The following is a 24,779-nucleotide window of genomic DNA, read 5'->3' as shown; positions in this document are numbered from 1 at the left end:
TAATGAAATAATGACATTGATTGACAATTACTATGACAGATAATTTTTCAATAAAATAAATAGTTTGTTATTATTATTTTTTCTATTACAAATTATTTATTGTATGTATGCTCACTGTGTAAATAACCTGTGTGTCATAACCAAACCGTAGTAGTCGACAAAACGGAAGATCCTTTGTTTGTGTTCTCTTTACTTCACAACACGTCCGCTCTTATCACCACTGGCCTTCATATAGAAAGTCCAGTGTGTACACACCCTCTCACATATTATTGTATTTATATATATATATGTATATTATGGTAATTCATCACCAAAGTTCCGATTCACGTTTATGTAAACACCCACCTTGCATAGTAAAGAAACTAAATATATCACAAATCATTATTAAACTTTATAAATTTTATTCATCAAATTATAGTTATTAACTAATATATATACTTAATTTCATGTCTAATGAAGAATTTGTAATTGATATTTTGATACAATTCTCGTAAAAATAAAAAAGACTGGATAAAAACATTATTTGTGATAAAAAATTCTGGATAAATTCGAACCAAAAACGACACACGACTCGTTTATCAAGTGAAGCGTACAAACTAGGGATACATTTGCTAGCAAGGACAATCTGAAATAAAAAAAAAAAAAAACGCCAATTAGCTGGGTCAATAGAATTTAATCACAAGCAAAAAAATTCTACTCTACAAAAAAAAAAAAAGAAGAAAATTATAAGATAAAAAAAAAATTAATACACCCACATGATTTCTTTGCCAATTGTAAATTCAATTGAGGCGTTAAAAAAAATAAAAAATAAACGTGGCTGCTTTTTTTATTTAACAAGCATGACTGTCGACATGCCATTTATGAATTTAAGTACTCAATTTGTGTTTTAACTCTATTTTCATATAAAGCTTGGGTATTATTGACTCATTATTTTTCTCTTGTAATTTAATTTAATTTTCATCTACTCGGTTTTATAATGAAAAGTTTATTTTCATCATATATTCTACTCATTTTAATTATTACTAAATAATTTCCACATTATTTCATTACAATTATAATTGTATTTGTCCATCAAACTCAATTACATTAATTACAATTGAATTTTTTCCTTTTTTTTGGTAATTTTAATTACACTCGTGTCACATATTTTAATGAAAAAAATTAGTTATAAAAATTTCTTTATACATTAATTAATTAATGTACATGTATTTATAAATATTTTTTTTTATACAAAATTCTTTTTTAATTTTATTAAAATCCATTAAGATTGATTTGAAATAATTGTAATGAAATTTTTAACATGATATAGCTTTTAAAAAGTTCAACTATCAAAGTACAAAAAAAAAAAAAAAAAAAAAATCTATAAGTAAATTTAAGTAGCACTTGTAAAAAAAACCGTCAGCTTTACAGTTCATGCACTTTTATTTAAATTAACATTCAATCTTGACTCAACAAAACTTGATAATATTATATTTCTTTTTATACTATCAAATCTTGACTTTAATTCACATAAGAAAAAATTAATGAAAATAAATTTATATTTCTGATAAAATACGTATAATACTGTATGCATAATTTAATCTACAAACATTAAACAAGACTTGATTCCATATTATCTTATCTGAGTCTATATAATTTTCAAAACATAACTATTATTATTATTATTATTATTATTATTAATTTCTTATATAACGTTATTCCACAAATTGCAATGAGAAACTAAGATCAAACAGACGTATGTTATTTTGGTGATGAGCTCTTGAGTCAGTTTGGTGATTGGATGATGGGGTTATCTTGGTATATATATATATATATTTGTGTGTAGAGGGTTAAGGCTCAATGCTCTGTGAGACGTTGTTGGAGCAGATGGGCAAATAGCGATGCCATTAGGCCAAGAGATCTTCTTCATCTCCTTATAGCTATATATACATGTTATAGCTATATATATTTGTGTGAGGTTTGTACCATCAGCTGAGAGAACGATATAAAAGATATTGGCTCAGAGGTGGCTATGGGCCATATCGATTTCGTTTTCCTCCTCACTGGAGCATCCAATCAAAAATAAATACGCTCATGGGGCCGTTGCCTTTGATTGTTCAAGTTTTTTCTTACAATTTTTTTTTTTTTTATTATTATCTTTTTTTAACATTACAAACACCATTCTCATTGTTATGTATAGCTTATTTATTTCTTTTTTTTTTTTTTTTTACTTTATTTCATTTTTTATTAATTTTTTTATATATCTATTCAATTTTTTTTTTAAAGCCAATAAGATTTGTAGTTTGTTTGTTTAAACAACGAGTTATAAATGTGAAATATTATTAGCAATTTATTTATTAAAAATCAATTTAAAATTTATTTTTTACGTGAATGTTTTTTTAGTGAATTTTTTAAATAGATAATTATAATGTTAATAATAATAATATTGATGTCTTGTAAATAATGTTTTTTTAAATCAAAAATGCATTGCCATTGGATATGAATTTAAAGATAGCATAACCTTTCGCTAAAGTGCCTGTCAGCTGGAAAAAGTATGATTTCAAGTGAAAATGAATATAACATTGAGTAAATCCCCGTTTACTATGATAATACCAGAAAAAAAAAAAAAAAAGAAAAAAAATAAGAAATTTGGTACTTTAGAGAATACGAGGAAAATTATTTAATATTAAAAAATTCAAAAGATAGTTTTTTAAAGTTGGTGTGGTTTAAATAAGGCCAGTGAGTAACATCCGTATCATAGTCTGACTATTCATGTATACTGACTACTTGCATTCATCACTTGCGTGTTTCTTATTTTTTATATTTGAAAAAATAAAGCAACGAAAAATTACCAGCTAATCATCTGGTGATCTTTCCTTTTCACTAACACCTCATTCTCTACGACCTCCTTTTACCTGCCTTTTATATATTTTTCCCATCAACATTCACTATACATTCTTCATATTACTTTTTCTTTGGTTCTTTTAACTTTTTTTTTTTTCTTTTTTCATTTCACATGGTACATGTCTGACGTGTCTTTCATTTTTATCATAGTTATTTTGTGTACTCTTTATTGTTTTTTTTTTGTTTTTTCATTTTCAAATCATGGGTTACATCTAGCAATGCTTTTTCAGTCCCTTCAAGTGCAACTCTTCGTACTTTTATTTGAAAATACTCATACTTTGTCTTTTATTTTTTCTTTTTGGTACAAGATTTTACGGAAAAAGTGTAATCAGGAAGGTTTACCACATTCGAAGTTTATAAGATAAAGGTAGTGCTTTGTTACAGATACAACAACAAAAAAAAAAAAACAAAAAAATCCATCTGACTTTATAGTCAATGAAGCACCTAAGGATATATATTTTTATATATTTTTTTTTTGTTTTCTTTATACTATAGTATTTATTTTTCTTATTTTTTATTTTTTTTTTACTTTAAAAATTTTTTTCCACTTTTCTTCGTTCTCTTTATCCTTGTAAATGCGTTTTTTCATCCTTTTTCATTTTTTGTATGGCTTCATATGCACGTTGAATACAGTGTTCCAACGCAAATCAATAGCTGAGTTGAACTCGATATGATATTCAGGCATTCGTATATGTGTATGCATAAACGTCAATGTTACCAAAAGCATTCAATAATTATTTGAATTGCGCATGTGCATAATTACTCTTCATAAAATTTATACATGCATAAATTAAAAACCAACCGTATCTCACTTTTAAAATGAATCTCAATAAATTGCACCGAATAATATTTAAACTGATGACTAAATTATTTGATTTACATATATCATCAAGTAAAATTTCATTAATTAATACATTTAATGACGCGATTTGTATTGGTATAATAATTTTATTTATAGAAATCAGTTGATTAATGCTTGTTATATAGAGAAGCTTGAAGTTTGTTAGAAAAAAAAAAAGTAAACCACTCATTTTTCTCTTACGACACACTTTTTCCACATACTTAACTTCAATGTTGATAAAATGCTTTTTTTTTTTTAATTTAATTTTTTCATTGTAATGCGTTCATTGACCTATAAACTTCGTGAAGTTTCACGAAAACTTCTTATACATTATTTCATTGTTTTTTTTTTTATTCTGGTTTTCTTTTTTTTTTTTTATAATGTTATTAATATTCTTATTTTTGTAATATTAGATTTTTCAAGATTTACATAAATATTATAAATTCATATTCACGGTATTGTGTTCTCTATTGTTTTGAATTTTAATTAAAACATAACCTGATTTCATATGCACACTGGGTAACATTACATGCGAACAATTGTTTTTCATAAATTTAATCCTTTGTCGGAAATCTATAATTACCTTGAACATAATCTTGATAAATCATTGATGATTATTTTATAGAAGAAATAACTTTTTCTTATTATTTTTCAATAATCCCCATAGCTATTTGTAATTATTTCTTGGTTCATGTTATTTAGAACACACATGTTAAGAACAACAGAAAACTTTCATGGGTGGGAAAAAAAAAAAACAAATAAATAAAATAAATAAGGTTAAACTTTTAATGCGCAAATGCAAAACCAGAATACAAAAAGCTTTGGTGTTGTAGAATTCAAGTTTTACCACACGTGTTTATACTTATACGATTACACGGAGAAACTTTGGTGTAAAGGTTCTAAGTTTAAAAATAAAAAATAGAATAAAAGATTTTTAAAAATCGATACAATTTATATTGTTACTTTGAACCGTATATATTTTGAAAAAAAAATATATTATATTCTATCAATTGTTTTTTTTCATATTTTTTATTTTAAAAAATGGAATATTAAAAATGTAAAAATAAATTTTCTGCTAATGACTATTGTATTTAAAAGTGTTCAGTTTTTTTTATCTTTTTTTTATTCTTCATAAACTTTCATCTCTGGATTTTAACATTTTACAATCCAACAGAAATTAGTGAAAAAAAAAAGAACAGAAAGTGAAGTACAAAGTATGAAAAGTAAAAAAATTAAAAAAAAAAAATTAAAAAGCAAAGTGACAGTGAGTCATAATGTAACCCGGCGTTTCTTCTATTTCTTTTTACAAGAAGAAAGATTTTCCTGAATTTTTCCAGGCACTGATCCTACGAGACATATCAAAGCATCATGCGGAAAAAGGAAAAGATAAAAAATAGAAGAAACAAAAGAAATACATGAAAAATATACAGTCAAATGAAAAAGCAAAATAATAATACAATAAAAAAATGTTGAGGAATACTCGACACGATGTTGGTCAGGCTAAAAAAAATAAAGGTTGAAGGAAAAAAGATGAAATAAAAAAAAAAAGTTGAATGAAAAGGTAAATAAAAATAGCCTCAAAGTGGTAATTGGAAGAAAATGTTTTTCCGAATAGTGGATGAGTCTTTACATTACACTTTCATTCAATATAAAAAAATAAAATAAAAATCGAAAAGTCAGTTTGTTATACGTCAAGAATCGTACAAAAAAAGTTTTTTTCCCAAACAAAAAAAAAAAAAAAAATTAGTTAAAAATAATAATTGGAAATTGAATATTGAATCGTATTAATTAAATTTTAAAATACAATTTTTCTGAATATTTTTCATTTACAAATAAATAATAACCGGAAATCCAAACGATATAGATTTTATGATTCATTATTAAATTTTTTTAATGGATGTTCAAGTATATTTTTTTTATTTTATTACAAGCATCGTTATTCTGAAATAAAATACCTGAATAGATCTACAAATAAACAATTGAAAATAATTAAAATATTTACTTATCAATACGATGATGTACCCATGGTATTTTGAAAAGATACCAACTTCGGCTTAAAACCTTTGATCGATTTGATAATCCATCGTTCATTCATCATCTAGATTTAATAAGCTGCTATAGATGGTCTCTGTTAGCCAACAGCTTTTACCATCGCATATTTATCATGCTATCCATTTTATTTTTTTTTAAACGTTGAAGTCCAATTCTTTAGCGTTATATTCAGAATTGAGTAGTGTCCGTCAATCAAGCTCAAATATCAGTCTGTTATTTTCATTTTTAAATTTATATTTATTTATTTCTTTTTTTACATTTCTACATTTCAAGCTTCTCCAATCATGCTTTCACTGGATCATATTTCAGATCAGTTTTAAATATCATCAAACATATTCATCAAATTCATCTTCAATTTAAAACCATAAAGGAACACTATAAATAAAATATAAATATAATAAATATATGTATATATAAAATCACCTATCACTTTTATAAAACTTATTTTTCCAAATTTATAAACTTTAAATTGCAGAAGCTTTGTGAAATTTCATACAATTGTTATGCTTATAAAATTGATAAAAGATATATATGAGAAAAAAAAATATAACTTTATCAATAAATATAGTATTTTTTTATTTATATATAATATATACCTATATTTCAAAATATTTATATAAGTATTGAGAGAGAATTTTATAGCTTTTGGCTAAAGTCGATGCCACTTTGGATATGTCAATTCATTTAAATGCAACTTTTTTGTACAAGACTAGACATAGAGTCAAAATTGAGACTCTTTATTTTTGATAAAAGATAGACAATCTTTTTTATTTATATTTTTTTTTTCTATACATCATAGGACTTTACTCAAATTTTATTATGTCAAAGTTGCCGATTATATGGATATTTTTTTTTTCCAATTTTTGAACTAACAAAAACCAATATACAGTAATTTTTTCCATCACTTTTTGATAAAATACGAACGACACTTGCCACTGTACTTTTCACATTTTCCTTCATATACATTGGACATGTGCTTTTTTTTTCTTTTTTAAAAAATAATTCTTTTTAAAAACATAGCCACATTCAAGCTGCATTACGTAAAACTGGTATACCATCTGGTGTTCTTTCATATTCACGATAAAGGTCTACGGAAATACCAGCTGACGCTCATACTAGAGTCCAAAACTCTAAAACCAAAAAAAAAAACAAAAACTACGAAAAATAGGAAAAGAAAAAAATAAAATATAATCACATATATAAGGAGAGAGGTTTATCAAACTGAGCACCTGGATTTGAATAAAAAAAACCTCTGGAAATTGAAATTCATAAATCAGACAAACAAAAAACAAGAAAAAAAAAAAATAATAATCGTAAAATTTGATTAATATTTTTTTTCTCATAAGTTTGATTTCATTAAATCATTTTTTATTTTTAATCACTTGTTCAGCACATTAACTAGTCAAAATAAAATATATAGGTTAATGTAAAAAAAAAAATGTAAAATGTAAAAACAAATAAAGCTAGTTCTGACAATTTTCAATTAAACATAATGTATATAAAAGTTTGTTATTATTATTTAAACTTTATGACTGACAATAAATTTAATATAATTTTATTTTATTTTTGCAGTAACTTCAGAAAGTAGTGGTAAGCATCCGGTTCTTCTGTTTATCCATGGTGAGAGCTATGACTGGGGCAGCGGAAATCCGTATGACGGAAGTGTCTTAGCAAGTTACACTGAACTAGTAGTTGTAACAATAAATTATCGTTTGGGTGTACTTGGTTTTTTAAATTCAAATATATCACCACAAACAAAAGCTCACATGGCAAATTATGGTCTTATGGATCAACTTGCTGCATTACATTGGGTCCAAGAGAATATTGCACAATTTGGTGGTGATCCAACAAACGTAACACTCATGGGTCATGGTACTGGTGCAGCTTGTGTTAATTTTTTGGCAATTAGTCCAACAGTTATACCTGGTATGTATATATAAATAAAAAAATATTTAATACATAAATTATAATATTTTAAACTCTATTATATTAAAATTAAATAATTATTATGACATCAAAAATATTCATAAATTCAATATAATTATACAACAAAGTTGCAAGATATAGTTTAATTTGTTAAAGTTTAAGCAAATGATATACACTTGACTCGTCATATTATAACGTTCAAATGCGTATGTTTGGTTCACTGATGTGGGAAACAAACATTTGCAGAAACCTTATGTCTATGAAATGTGACAAACATCTTGAGGATTACACAGTATATATACGATAAATTAAATTAAATCATGCACTTAAGTGTTAAACATATTTGTCCAAAATTTTGGGTAAATACTAAGCCAAGATCAACACAAATCTCAGTATAATATATATTTAAATGTAACAAATGTTACAAAACAAATTATCTATATATATATTTTAAATCAGCTGGGCATATAAGAGACTATACTAATGATATTGTCTGTGTTTTCCTTTGTAATATTATCCTCTGATTCTTGATATAAATTTTATAGTGTGTGTGTGTGTGTGTACTGAATCGTATCAAAATTCTACAAAATCCCTTGTATATATACTGTTTAACGCTTTCCATTGAAGTTGAGTTGTTTTTTTTTTTTTATTATTTGTTTTTTTTTTTTTTGTCATCATGTTCACCAATATATAAAATCATACTTTGATATCGTCAATTGTGGGGTTCTCATGTGTATTTGTGAGTTATTGATACTTTATAATGTTATGATTGTCGATGCTATTGGAAAACACTTTTCTCTTTTATGTAGCCAGTTTATTAGAGCTTACAATTTATTTCAAAAATTCAACTACAGATATATACATACAGACTATTTCGTTGAGCAAACAAACTTTTTTACTCTTCAATAATCAACAATAAATAAGATATTTTTTTTTTGTTCTTTTTTTATCATACGTTTGTTTTTTTTTTTTTTTTATTTTTATTTTGTTTTGTTGAAATAAAAAATAAAAGGATTTATCATTCACCCACACGCATATGTACCTTCTTTGTGTAAGCTATATACGATTCGCTTGAAGGCTCAACTGCCTTATCAGCTAGTCTTGTACCTGGATGTTGGCCAAAATCGTTTCTGATCTTCTTCTATCGTTTTGGCGCCTTCACATCACTGCTTTCTATATATGCCAACATTAAGCTCCAACCTTTTTCGTCACTTGAAAAAAAATAAAAAAAAATAATCTACATTACATAAAATAAATGTACAAATTTAATTTCAAAATATTAAATTACAAAAGTAATACGAGTCATGCATATATAAAGCAACATGTTATCATCAAGAAAAAAATTTATCATAAATATACAATGTAATTATGAGAAATTGATACATGAAATTTTAGATGTAAATATTTTCATGAAATAATCAACATGAATGAATGTTGAAAGAAAAAAAAACCACAAACTAGCTTATATAAAATGTTAATATAAAGAAAAAATAATAATAATAATAATAAAAGGTTGAGAAATGTTGAGGATAAGAGTTTACCTCGTGGTTGTTGAAGCTTTCTCTAATTAGGATGAATTCCGGTACTGAGAGTCCACCGGTGTGTCCCGGAGATTGTTGAGAATTTTGTCCGGATTTCCCGTTGAGAAAACATCCGTCGTATTGTATGTGTATGTATGCATGAAGGATCCAGTTGTGTACACTGGACTCTTCGAAATACCAACACAACTGCATAAAGTGTCAGCGTATCATGTAATGAAGATTCCTTCAATACACATACACTGCACATATACACATGAATAGTTGATGGTGTTGATGGTGGTGTGGGAAATAGCTTTTACTGTGGTATCTCTCACGTACTCCTTGACTGTAATGACGCTTTACGTGCATCAACAACAATGAGTATAAAATAAATAAATAAATACATGCCTCAGGCTAAAGCCATCGTTTTACGTCAAATAACAAAAAAAAAAATGAAATATATATATAAAAATAATACATCTATAAATATAAAGAAGAAAAAAAAAAAAAAACAAATTAATTTAGTCAAGAATTTAATTAAAATTTGAGTATAAACGATAAAAATATACATATATGTATGCATGGAATGGTTGAGACTAGATGTGAATATATTATAACGTTATAGGATATATAAAATTATCCTTTGATAACGTTGTTTCACCAATGACGTTGTGGGAATATAAACGAGCAAAAAAATCTCATGGCTTGTGGCTGAGACTGGTGCACACACTATACCGCAAAAGAGAAAACGTGGTGCAATTTTTGGACAACCTCTAGTTGATATATATGTATATGTAGAAATAAAAATAAGTAACAAATTTGTATATACATATATGAAGTATAAAATATCAAGTAGAAAAAGGATGAATATGTGGAAGCCGTGAAGAATCCAGTTGGTTATACGCGAGGTGACTAAAAGTGCTATTTAATAGGTGAAATAAATTTTCTGTCATACCATATACACTGGAAGCTACATTTACGTTGAAATTTAAATGTCTGTGTGTGTGTGCATGCATGTTATATGTATGTATAGTCAACTTTTACATACCACAATTTTAAAACCATTCAACTTGGTCTTTCTAATTTAAACGTTTTTAAAGAGATTAACGTTACCGCTGAGTATAATTGTAATTACGTAAATTGTTTTTAACCTTACTTTTCAATTACTTTTATGTCACTTGTAAATTTTTTTTTTTTCTAATTTTTTTTACTCTTCTCTAAAAGTTTTATTTTATTTTTTTATAAATTTTACTACTTAACTTGTATTATTTTTTAAAATTAATTTTTTTTTGTTTTTGTATATTTTCAGGTCTTTTTAAAAGAGCAATATTATTGTCAGGAAGTGCATTATCATCTTGGGCAATTGTTGAAGATCCAGTGACATATGCTGTTAAATTGGCACAAACATTAAATTGTACAGTGCCAAATGATTTATTTAAAGAACATGAAATTATGGTTGATTGTTTACGTGAATCAAAACTTGAAGATCTCATGTCAGTTGATGTTCAACCACCGACATTTCTCAGTGGATTTGGTCCAAGTGTTGATGGTATTGTCATTATGCCAGATTTTCAAAAAGATTTATTGTCATATCTTGGTCCAGAATTTCAAGGATCAACGTAAGATTAATTTTTTTATATATTTTTCAATGAAAATTATTATTTTATTTATATAACCAAATTAAACAAAAAAAATTACCTAAAATAATTTATTCATACATGTGTCTGGTATAATATTGAAAGTAAAATAATATAAAAAAAATATCAAGTAAATAATGAAAAAAAAAAAAAAAATGTATTGTCGTATATAAATGCAATATGACGAGATACGTATTACAAAGCCTCTGGCGCTTGGTGCTTTACTCGTTAACGAGCTGTACGGGTCATTCGTTAGCAACTCACGCTCATTATCTCACAACGTCATTAGCATTCTCAACCATAACTACAATATATTCATCCCTTTTATAATATACACTGTAGCTTTATACTTATTCTTTTTTATATTTAATTTAAATTCATTTTATTTTTTTTTCATTTTTTAACTTTTATAAATATACAGCTTTTTATATATTCATATATTATTTTATATTCACATTCACATTCACATTGTAATTGAATGGTATTTAACATTTGAATAATAACATACTGTTAATATTTTACAGACCTTTGCCCAAGAGACATGACCCAGGTATGCCAATTACCAGCAACAATAAATATGATTTGTTATTCGGTGTTACAACAAGTGAAGCGCTTTGGAGTTTTGCTGAAAACGATGTACAATCTGGATTTGAAGGTGTAAGAAGAGACAGAATAATACGAACCTATGTCAGAAATGCTTACACCTATCATCTAACTGAAATATTTTATACAGTGAGTAATAATATTTAAAAGATAAAAATTAAAATTAAATTTGCAATTCATAAAAGCTTATGTATTATAAATTTTTATTTTGTTATTGATAAAAATTTAAAATACATAAATTAATAAATAACAAAAATAAATAAATAAATAAAAATGATAAAAATTTATTCGAGAGATGAAAAAAAAAAAAATGAATCCTGTAAATTATACATATCAAAATATATTATATTTATTTGTTTAAAAAAAAAAAAAAAATCTAAACATAAAACTCTCGATCACGTATCACAAACGTTTAGCTGGACTGATATGCACCAGGGTCTCTCTGGATATAATAAATATTCACATGTTTGTTATCTTTGAACATCCGTTAAATGGTATATATTTGGACATTTGCTAAAACAAATAGTCTGTAACTATGAAAAAAATTAAAAAACAACAATACAAATATAAATAAAATTTTACAACAAAAAAAGTGAGTTATTAAAACCTCATATCTATTTTAAAAGTGTTGGATAATCACATGCAGTCACACGTTATCAAATACTACATATGATAATCTTATCAGAAAAAAAAAAAATATATAAATAAATAAAAAAATGAAACAAATGAATAAATAATTACCTTTAACTTTTTTTTTTTTTATCAAATTCAAAAAAAAAAAAAACTGGTAAATAATAAATGAAAAAAAAAAAAAAATACATTGGCATCAGGATGCTATTAGTCATATGGAAAATAAATAATAAAATTTTGTTAGTTATTTTATGTGTTTAATAAAGTAAAATATATATTTTTTATTTCTATTGTTATTATAGATAGTAAACGAGTATACAGAATGGGAGCGTACAATGCAACATCCAGCAAATACAAGAGATGGTTGTGTGCAAGCTCTGAGTGACGCTCAATTTGTTGCACCATTGGTACAAACTGGTGACCTCTTTACTCTTCGTCATACAAGAAAATCAAATAATCCTCATGTACAACCAGTACCTGACAGTGAAACAGAACCAATGCCAAATACATATTTTTATGTTTTTGACTTTCAAATTAAAGACAGTGATCATCGAGATCATCGTGAGGTAAGTTTTTAATCTATAAATAACTGAAAAATAGTTTTAAAAAAAGTGAATGATAAATAAAAATCCACATTATTTTTTTAATAATAAATATCATGGTCTTTACATTTGACTGATCATCGAAAATACAATGAATAATTGCGAAAAACAAGGGAAATAAAATGAATGAATGAAAAAAAAAAAAACATTTAACGCTTGAATAATTACAAAAGAAAAAAATAATTAAATAAAAACAATTTTACTGGGAATCATTATTGAGGTCGATTAATCAATGATATATACTAGATTTGGTTTGCGTGTAGCGGATATTGATTTCAATACCACATCGCCACTGTCCGGAACATTCAACTCACGAGAACAACGGCAACATAGCCACCTACATAAAGCCTTTCCTACCCGAATCATCATTGCCTATTCTATACCATCGTTTCATCGTAATTTGTACATAATTGAACGTAAACACAACGATAATTGGCACCGAAGAGGTCGCAGAACACTTGCATATTCATGCTAGAACTATGCTCGACATGGTTATGTATTTATTCCGTATATTGACATCCATAAAAAATTATCATTTTTATTTTTTTATAAATTTACATTTTTGAACTATGTATTTCCAATTTTATATAATCCAAATTATTTTTATATAAAAATCAAAAATGGATTTTTTAATTTTAGACAATTTAGAATAAAATATATTTTCACTCAATTGAGTTTTATTAAAATTACTCATGCATTGAATGAATATTGGTTATCTGATAGACAAAAAAAAAAAAACAAAAAAATCACACATTCCATTGTGTCACTTTCATAGCCGGTTTTAAATTATTTGTTTTTTCGTTTTATTTTATTTTATATTTTTAAATTACTCATTCAATTTTGTTTTAATTTTATATTTGAAAATATATTTGATTTAATAGATATAAATTTTAGTTTATTTATCGAGATATTCAGTTGAGCGATGACGACAATTACTTTTTAACTATTTTTAAATTTCACACAATTTTAAAACACAAAGCATTCAATCAAAATCTTTTATTTTATTTGACAAAGAATTTTATATATATCTAGTTGTGATTAAAAAAAAAATTGTTCAAAAGACAATTTTATTTGTTTTATAGATCTATCCAGGCACAAACATACTTGACAATCTATTAAAATTCTTGTTATTCTTGGATAGATAAAGTCTTGTGGTGAGTCGAGTAAAGAAAGATTTGATAGGATATAAAGTTGAATCCATGAAAATGGAAACAAGTACATTGGATTTTTCGGAAAACATACGTATTTCTCTTTCCATTATAATAATCAATACTAAATTCAAATCAAGTTTTTATAACTAAAAATAAAAAAAAGTATCAAGCAGGATGTTTTATTTTTTACGCTGAAAATCAACACAAATATAATACAAGTAAAAAAAAACACATAAAGCTTAAACAAACACAAAAAATACATTTAATTTTTTTTTTTTCGTATATTTTTATAAAACCGTTTTTTACGAATTTTTATAATGTCTTATAGTCGAGATTACTGTATACAATTTTATATCAACACACTTTAAAAAATATCTCTTCAGATGATCGTCTTATACTCGTATTTTATTTCTCATTTTTTCGAACCATGAATAAACAAAGTGTGTATAAATGAAGAAAGAAAAATATCAAAAAGAACACAATAATGAAAAAAAAAATAAAACAAATATGAATAAAAAATAATAACAATGGTAATACGAACTCTTGAAGCAAACAAAGCGAGCAAAAACACCTTTGTCGGTTTATTGAGTTTCATTATTGTGTATTATACGTTGAAAATATAATTTATAAATTATTTTTTACTTTTATTTCTTTTTTTTTTTGTGTGCAATAGTAAAAGTGGAGCTTTTTAAAGTTGAGTCTTGGCACGTACTTAAACAAACACTGGCACATATTATGTGTGTCTTCACTTGTAAAACATGTGAATGAAAAAGAAGAGGGTATGATGTTGATACATTGTTACGAACAAGTGTTATATACATTGATATATATTTTCAACATTTTAAAATAGTATATATGAATACTCTACACGTAGCCAACTATTTCATAAAATACATCTATATTATAATCACATTTGAAAACTTTCAATACATTGAGCCAACTTGGTTTTATTGTGAATCACACATATATACCGTGTTGAGTTATCGATTCACTTTACACGTTCATCCCACTTTTACTCAACTTCCTCGGTTTTTTTTTTCATTTTATTATTTTTTTTTTTTTTTTCCTTTTTCCTTTATTCTTACTACTCTCACATTTTTCTCTATTCATCTAGGTAAATAATATGTTTTTTTTTACTCATGACTGAACCAATTAATCTTCAATTTTTTTTGAATTGAGACAAAAAAAAAAATGATATTTTCATTGAATTTTCGTTTTTGAAAAATTGTAAAATACAGATAAATTATTTCACATTTAAAAAGTAAATTATTAAATTAAAATAAATCACTTTTTACGAGGTACTTTTTTTTTATCTAGATTCTATAAATAAATGATTAATATAGAAAAAGAAAATAAAATTTTGATTTTTAAATAAAAGAAATGTCAATGTCGATGACGAGAAATAAAATGAAAAATTTACTTGAATTTAAATATCACTTTTTCAATTTTAAAAAAGCTTTCTTTTTCATTCAAAAAGAACGAGTGAAATATAAAAATTTTTTATTGTACTTGAAGAAAAAAAATATCAATATAAGTTATATTAAAAATATTTATTATAGTTTGTAAATATTTCATTTTAGATATGAAATATTAAAAAAAAAAAAAATTATTCTTGTTGAATAAATGGATACAGTGACTCTGTGGTTTGTACAGTAATGTTGTACTGTATAGAAAATATCGAGCGTAAAATTGGTAATCCGTTGGTAGAAATAGTGCTATATGGATTCAGTACGCGATATGAGGCCATGTCTGATGCTAAGAATCCTGTCGAGCGAGCATTGAATTTGAATTTAAATTTTGTATTCTATCTATGTATATGTATAAAAGAGTATTTTAGTATAGAGGTTTTTATCGTTTCATTGCTTTGCTATGTGACTTTTTTTTCTCTCTCTATCTTTGCCTATGAATAATGCAGTCTATCCTTGCATGTGCTGCATATACCAAAAGTACATATATATAACGTACCTGTGATATGAAAAAAATTGGTTGGACGACGTGTATCAATATCTTACAACGTTGTCCTACTAAAGTCAATTTTTCATTGATATACTTTACATGTCTCTCGAAATAGAATATCGTGATAGTATCAATATTCCTAAAAGTCAATTTTCAAAAGTTCAATATCTATATTAAATTATTCAATTTACAATTTTTTTCATCAACATTGTTAAATTTGTTATCTAAATTAAATTTATTGTAATTATCAAAATCAAATGTTCATTCTATATGTTAAATTAAAAAATATAATTTTACGTCTGACACTGCTTGACTTGTACTACTGAAATATGTAACTTCATGTTTAAAATTTTTAATTTTTTCACAAGTAAAATAATTGAATATAATTATAAAAAATGAACAGAAAACTTTTTTGTTACTTGATAGTTTTTTACTATTCATATACACATGAAATAAAAAAATGAAAAATTAACTCAACACTGCTTGACTCGTACTCCAAAAAATATCCGACATGTGCAAAATTTTCCCTAATGAAATTATTAAATATAATTACCAAACTAAAATAAAACATTAAATTTATTATTCAATAATTTTTTATAAAGTCGACATGAAATAGAAAAATTCACTTTCGGCTTCAATGCTGTTGTTGGCTATCAAAATATTTAATAACACAACGATGATGACGACGTGCTTTTGATTGATCAATTAATCAAAATATATATAAATGTGTTTTTTTTTTTTTCATTAAATATTGAATACTCAGTAGAAGAGGATTGATTCAATATACATCCACTGACATGAAATGTATAAAAAAAAAAATTTATTGATATTTCAAAAGAAAAAAAAAATGATAATAAATAAAAATTGAACGATCAAGTTGACCGAGATAGCTATTGTAGACTCGTTAAAATAGTAAAATAGATTTGAAAACCGAAAAAAAAAAAAAATTGGAAAAAAGATATGAGCGAAACCTCTGTGCAACATGAGTGACCATATAAAACGCAATATAACAGAATCAAGCTATTAAAGCCACCGTTGTAGATTTCGCTCGTTTGAAGAGCGTGTCCCACAGCACCCTTTGGTATACGAAAGAATTTATTGGCTTTTCTATGTGCCGTTTGAAAATTATTGTACTATCGTGGTATTTATTGGAATTCATTGAAACGAATCGTTAGAATTGAATTGAACTGACAACACACATAAATATTTACACACATGTACGTGTTCAAGTCTATATATAGACAGTCATAGTGTTGCATAGTATATTTTGTTACATGAGTTGTCTGTTTATGCGAATCAATTGAACAACCAGTTGTTCAATTGAAGGGACACAACATCGGGAGTGTATATAAAGTAAGAGCAAAAAGTAGAAAAAAACATCCAGCTTTAATGTACCTGTGTATAACAAAGTCAACTAAAAACCAGTGAATTTTCAAAACTGACTCATTTCAAAATAAATTTACCCTGGAGCTATCATAAAAGTTGTTATATAAAAAAAAAAAACAAAAAACTGACGTATACATATCAAGTTAAAAATAACAAGTAAATATAAATGAAAAATAAAATTAATTTATATTTTAACGATAATTGTTTTTTATTTTGATTTTATATTTATGAAAAAAAAAAACTTCACGTGTATCAAACATACATTGTTTATTTGAAGTATTGATTTTCAAGTTAATCACAAACATTTTCAGTCTGTGGAACATAATTATATATACATAGCCCCATCTGTAGTGTAGCATCTCTGGAGGCTCTTCAAGATTATAATCTGAACACTGCGTTATCACGTATCTACGATAATATATATGTATATCGATAGAATAGAGATAGAATAGAGTAGTAAACTCAAGGTGCCCAAGGCCCCATTTGCCCTAAAGCCAAGACAATGGCCATTGGATGAATTGTATATAGAGCATGTCTATATACATGCCAGTTTATATACTTTAGTGTGATAATGCATGTACGAGAATTTGTATAATAATACGTCGCGACAAACCTAACAATCGGTACATCTGGATCTCGGCTATATTGTGTTGATAATCCCTAAACAATCATTGCTTCTCTGGACCATTATTTATATCTAAATAAAAATAATACATATATAGAAATGAAAATAAAAATAAATATATATTAATAATTATTTATATAAAATAAAATTAATTTCATCTTGTTTTACGTATTTATATATGATTAAATTAATTTAGAGACACATGTGGATTATTCAACAGTGTGTGTATTTATTTATTTTGTATATAATTTCTTTGACAAAACTAATCACGCTTATTTACCTTAAACAACACTTTGATGTTATTCAACACGAAAAGCTCATATGAGTGCTTTAACAAATGCTTTTAAAGACATACCATCTCAGCAATGCTTGGATGATCACTCACCACAATTATATATCTCTAAATATATTTTGCTAAAGGCAAATTCTTAGTCATACACGGTACACGTCGTTGAATCGATTTGAATTTATTCATGCAAATACATATATATAATTTTATATATATTTTCAAATAATTTTGTAGTCTTTTATATATACTGTTGATGAGTAGAGTGTTTCTTCGTAATTAAATCATCACTTGAAATAATTGCTTTGGTTCTTTATTGAATTTTTAGACAAACAATATTATCAAAATTATCTCATTTTGTATATCATTGACTTTTTTTCTTTGTTTTACACCCACAAATTGAATGACATAATCTTTTCTGCTTTATAAAATTATTATCGATTGAAATTTATTAAAAAAAAAAATGCTTATATTGTTTTTTTGTTTTGATAATAGAATAATTGAAAAATTGAATTATAAAATATAATTATTAAAAAATAAAAATATATACAATGTATTATTTAATACAAAAATAATTATAAACAGTGCAAATATGAAGATTAATTAATTTTATAAAATGAATGATAAATTTGTTGAGTTTATATATTTATTTTATCAAATTGTATAAAATTATTAATTTGCATAATTGATGTTATGAATGGTTTTAAATTTCATTGAATTTAAATTATTAAAATTATTTTATTACAATCAATAATAATTGTTATTAATTTTAATTCAAAAATTTCATTATTATAACGATATGAATTTATTCATTCGTTTTAATTCATTGCAACTTCATCATGAAGTAAAATATTTTTAGATGGGTTACAAATATAGTTAGTAGATGAGAAAAAAAAAAAAAATTTTAAATGTTTTTTTTCTATTTGGTTTATTTTTTTTTATATTTTGAAAAAAGTTAAATAAAACAAAAAAAGGTTTTTAATTAAAGCCAAAATTATGTCAGGTTCAGAAAAACTCAGTGACCCATCTCACGTAGTCTGCTTTTAATTGTACACAGGCGTATTTCAATACGCTTTGGTGTCGTTCTTTCTTGAATTAATTAGCCGAGAACATTCGCACAACATTATATACATCTATAAATTTTACAAAATTTTCAACTTCTTGATATTAAACTATTTTACAAACTTCTTATTGTACTTTGTTTTTCTTCTTACATTAAGTAGATTAACTACAAAATTTCAATTGTTATTCTCAAAAATAATATTAAAATTTCTGCCACTATTATATTCTAACATAGTAAATATTGTTTTTAAAATTATTATTCAGTGACACTCTACCGGCTAATGTAAAAAAATTTTCTGGCATTTTTATTTTTATTTTATTTTTTTGTATGTGATTGGTGTACGAAGAAAATAGTTCTACAGTAAATATGTACATTAGGGACATGGCAAAAGGCAGAAAAAAATCTTGAAAATGAAAGACAATTGTCACAGACGTGTGTAGCACTGCTGAAATAAAAAAAGCATAGAAAATTTCAAAAAAATATAAACAACAGAGGAAAAAAAATGTAAAATAATATAAAAAAGACGGAAAATATAGTGAACGAGTTTTTCAACTAAAAATAAAAATGACAAAAATAAAATAATAATAATAATAACACTGAAAAAAAAAAACAATAAAGATTGTAAAAAACAAGTGAAATGTATATTGGGCAAAACGAGAGAAAGATTTCGTTGTTAAGATAGTGCAAAGTGGTCTCGACCTTTCACCTAAAGGTCATATGTAGACAAACTCTGTAGCGCAGCCGTGACAAGATTACCTTTTCAAAATTTTCCATTTACAAAATACATATAATATCAATAGAAGAACAAAATAGTAGCGAGCAAAACAAGATAAATACAATAAGATGCATGTAGTAAATATAAGAGATAAAGATGAATAATAAAAAAATAATAATATAAAATCAATAATAATAAATAATATAAACAAAGTAACAATTATTGTTCAAATAATAACGAGACAACAAAAGAGAATAAATCAAAGATTGTTATTATAGCAGTATAGATGGCAGTGCTGAGTCTCATAGTAAGTCATATGTAGAACAAACTCTCTAGCGCAATACATGACAAGATTAACACTCAAAATAAACCATATTATAAAATACATATAATATAATAGATATACAGAATATATAGATGAATACCGAGTGAATAGGTTGATGTCCAAAAGCACGTATTGTAAACTAAAGTAACCTCAACTTTTTCCAATAATAACACGAGACAACAAAACATGAGATAATATCCAATAAAAAAAAAATATATATATCTTTTCAGTAAAATAAACAGATTGACTTTATTAAGCTCTAGACATTTTGTATATATATATTTTTTTTAAACTTAAAATTGACAGTCATATTGTGAACTGAATTATTATATAAAATATAATAATCCTTAAAAATGTACAGTATATATCCTTGGTGTAAAAATGAAAATAAATGACAACATTTACGTAATAAAATGAAAAGAGAATTTAACGATGTACATTTAGATTTAAATTTATGTCAATGTGTTTGAATTTTTATATATATATATATATTTATTTTTATTATCCAAGATTTTTCTCGAGGCTCAATACGTATATAAAGCAAACGATGTTCACAATAACCAGGGAATCATCAGAGATATATTTATTTTATTCTATTTTTTCTTTATCATTATTTTCATTTTATTATTACAATTTTTTTCTATTTTATTTGGTATTTCTAGCCTGGGAATATATAATACATTTTGGAGCTGAACGAGGTGATCTTTTTAAGGTTTTTTTTTAGAAAAATTTATGTTTGCACAGTGGCAAAATTGAAAGGAGAGTAGTTGAGTTCATAGAGTGAAGTGAGGTTTTTTTTTTTTGCTTCGACTGTACAATGTTTACCGATCTAACACAGAGAATTGAAGTTTGGATGGCATCTGGCAATCTTGCCACAAAAATAATGGAAAATAAAAGTGATTTTTGTAGGTCGTTTACTCGTTGCTTCGTCTCATGTATATATACAGACAGTCAAGGGACTTTTACGTTTTGGGAATATATATTGTATGAACACATATTTCGCGCTTCAAGTAATACGAGAATAAAATATATATATTTTATTGAAATAGAAATATAATATTTGCTTAATAATTTTGATACAGATGATGAAAAAAATAAATATATATATCATCTAAGAGTAAATTAAAAAAAAACATGATTTACTTTTACAAAAATATAACATTATTATGACATATTTTGTACAAGATTTATTATTTTTTTAATTATTTACTTTAATTTATCAAGAGAAGAATTGAATATTTCCCAAAAGCTCGAAAAAGTTGGCATTTATTATTAATTTCTTAAAGTACATTAATTCGGTCGTTAATCTTGAAATGGCATTAATCATTTTATATTATTCTTGACAATATAAGAGTCATAAATATTATAATCAATATTAAACCACAGTCAATATAGTTGATAGTTTTTTAGGAAATTTTACTTATTTATGATATAGTTAAAAAATTACTAACACGACACGAGTGAAGCAAATTTAATTTTCATTTAATTACAATTTAAAATATAATTATTTATCTATTTTTATCTCTACAATACTTGGAGATTAGTTATTAATAATTCCACATAGAGTGTGGTATAAGTTCAATTTTATACCCGTGTAATTCTACCAATTACACGATTGATTGTAGTACTCATAAAGTATTTTTAATACGACACTAATAAAGCTACAAAATAATCTCACGTAACAAAACAAAAAGAAAAAAAAACATTCAAACTGAAAAAAAAAAAATATATGCTAGATTCAAAACATGATAATCATAATATGACACCATGAATTAAAATTCTTCAATGAAAAATATTAAATATTTTATTGAATACTTTATCATATACACAAAAATTAAAATAAACGAACAAAATGTATACAGTAGTTGATCATAAGATAATATAAAATATTTGAAAAATGATGATTTTTTAGTATTCAACAATTATTCAGAATAATTTGTCGTAAATGTCGTCCAACAATGTGACACTGGCAATTTGTTAACACCACATCTGACATATATAAATATCTTTTTCTCGATTCATAAATCAAGTGTCGGACAACCATTAATATATGCCTCTCGTTGCTGCTGAGCCCAACCAAACTGATCATAAAACGAAATAAAAAAATATATATATTTCCATACGATTGGATAAATATACTAAGTATCTTTATGTTTATCTCAACTATGATGATAACCCTGTCCCCTAAATATTATTCTACAACTATCAACTAACTGACAAATGACTTAAAAATAAAGTGTCAACTTTTATTGTCATTTTTAAAATAATATTTATCTATTTAAATATTATTTTATGATTGATTAGAAAGTTCTGAGAATTATAGATATATTCATGAATATGATGTAAATTATTTCTGGAAATTAATTTATAATTCCAAGTAATCTGATATGAATTAAATATTACATAATATAATGGAACATGGAATCAGATAGAAATTGTGGTTTAAATCATAATATTCCTTTATGAAGTCAGACGGCATCAATGGCTTGATCTGTATGCAAACAGACAGACAAAGGAGTTATGGTCAATGTGTAGTCAGCCAGCAATGTCTTCATGGATTCAATAAAGCATTGGTCACGATCTCCATTGAATTCAACATCGTAAATAACTAAATTAAATTTACAAAATAAAATATTCATATTAAATAAATATAATGAATAAATAAAACCATTTTAAATATAATATAAATATTTTTTTTTTCATACTTGAGACTGGTTTTAATAATAAATAAATTTGTAAGGGTTTTTATTTTTTTTTTTTATTCCAATCAATATTTAATCACAGACAAGTCAAGAACACCCGGAAAATATATTTTTTTAAATCAATAGAAAAACGTGATTTTTCATGTCTTAAAAACATCTTCAATACAAATAAAAGTAAAAATTCTTTCTTTACAACCATACATGGATAAAATAATAATAATGCAACTATACTTTTGAGAATTTTTTTTTTTAAATCTACTGAAGATTTTTCTTGTGTCGACAGTACACTTCATGTTTTTCGTTGTTTTTTTATTTTTTATTTTTATTTTTTCCATTTCAATTTTATAAAATTGATATCCACAATATGACATTGCATTGATTTTCTGATATATATTCTTAAATGATTGATTATCATTTATCAATCATTTTTTTTTTTTTTCGTTATATTTTTCCATCAATTTTGTAAATTATTAATACAACTCTGTAGTTGAATTTTAAACGTCATTTTCAAAATATAAAACAAAAGCTTTAAATGTTTTTAAATCGCTATATGCTTCAAGCTTGTCCACAGGGGTTAGTACAGGCTTACAAAAGCTCATACAGGCTTAAATATACTTGTAAATGTTTATGAACTCTTGTCATCTTTATTAAAAAAATAGAAAAATTTTAATCTCCGTATTTTTTTTTTTTCTATTTGATTCTATTCAAATTTTAATTTTATTCAATTATATATATTTTTTATATATTAAAAATAAATAAATTTGTTCTACTTGAAAAAAAAAAACATCATCTCTAATTGTCTAAAAAAAGAAAAAAAAAATTTAACAAACTTGTTATAATTTATATATAAAATTGAAATTAAAATTTTTTTATAATTTTTTTTTATAATGAGATATGAAATGTACGGATGAACGATTTTTGAGCATTTACAACTAAATGTTCTCTTCTATTTTCCAACAGTTAAATCAGCAATATATATATATATAAATTATAAAGAGCACGCAGATGTATAATTTTATCGAATAACAGAGTATCTCAAGCATTTACATGCTTGCGTATAAAAAGTTGTAGGTGCTATATTCAAGTGGTGTATTCATCACTGTCTTCAAAGATTCAAGTATTTCTCGGCTTGCTTGGTAAACTAAATTTCATCATTGTCTCGAACTCTGACTGGAAGCAAGCACACAAGATTGACTATAACACAACTTCTGATAACAATGTGTATCTTCGTATATGTACCACTATGTTTCGTATACAGTCAAGAGAGAAAGCGACAGAGAGAAAGAGAGGGTTGACGAAAATAGATAGAAATTGTATTGCTTTTTGTTACAAATCAAACTTCGATATATCCAATTATTTCAGAATTTGCACAAACAAAAATGTCACTCTAAACAAACTTGAAAAAAAAAAAAGAAAACACATGTTTCATTTTGTATTTTTATTTGTGTCGTTGCACTTATAAATGTTTGAAAAAAAATTACTAACGAATTGGACTGAGTCTATAGAGAGAAAATTATCATCAGGGAATTTTAAAAAAGCATATTTCAATGTTTCTTGTCAACATGTATATGTATCATGTAGATACGTGTATGTATAAGTTATTTTTAAAAATTTGTGTTAGTGCAGTGCTTTTTTTTATATTCTATTTTTTTTTTTACAAGAGAAAAGCTTGGTGCACAGCTATCTTGGGACTTAAACTCCAGCCAATCTGGCAAGCCTGGTCCTTCGTGTAGACTCATTGAAATCCAGTGGGAACAATGTTGCATCAGTTTATATATTATCTTGGCTTTATTTGTTTTCCAATTTATAGATTTTAAGTAGATTAACTTTTACAGTTTACTTTATTATTTTTTTGTTTTATTTTTTATTTTACGAG

The 24,779-nt window shown here is 25.0% G+C and overlaps 1 protein-coding gene across 2 annotated transcripts in view; it reads left to right on the top strand.

Annotated features, from left to right (window-relative positions):
• Positions 1 to 24,779, top strand: part of LOC122851387 (neuroligin-1-like) — a 101,288-nt gene that overhangs the window by 48,232 nt on the left and 28,277 nt on the right. For both annotated transcript variants that reach the window (XM_044150568.1, XM_044150569.1), the window contains exons 4-7: positions 7,349 to 7,702; positions 10,532 to 10,841; positions 11,384 to 11,591; positions 12,395 to 12,658. In XM_044150568.1, coding sequence (XP_044006503.1) covers positions 7,349 to 7,702; positions 10,532 to 10,841; positions 11,384 to 11,591; positions 12,395 to 12,658 — 1,136 coding nt within the window. The remainder of the gene's footprint in view (positions 1 to 7,348; positions 7,703 to 10,531; positions 10,842 to 11,383; positions 11,592 to 12,394; positions 12,659 to 24,779) is intronic.

Source organism: Aphidius gifuensis, linkage group LG3 (genome assembly GCF_014905175.1).
Source record: "Aphidius gifuensis isolate YNYX2018 linkage group LG3, ASM1490517v1, whole genome shotgun sequence".
Lineage (NCBI taxonomy): Eukaryota > Metazoa > Arthropoda > Insecta > Hymenoptera > Braconidae > Aphidius > Aphidius gifuensis.
This window is presented reverse-complemented; position numbering and strand designations above follow the sequence as displayed.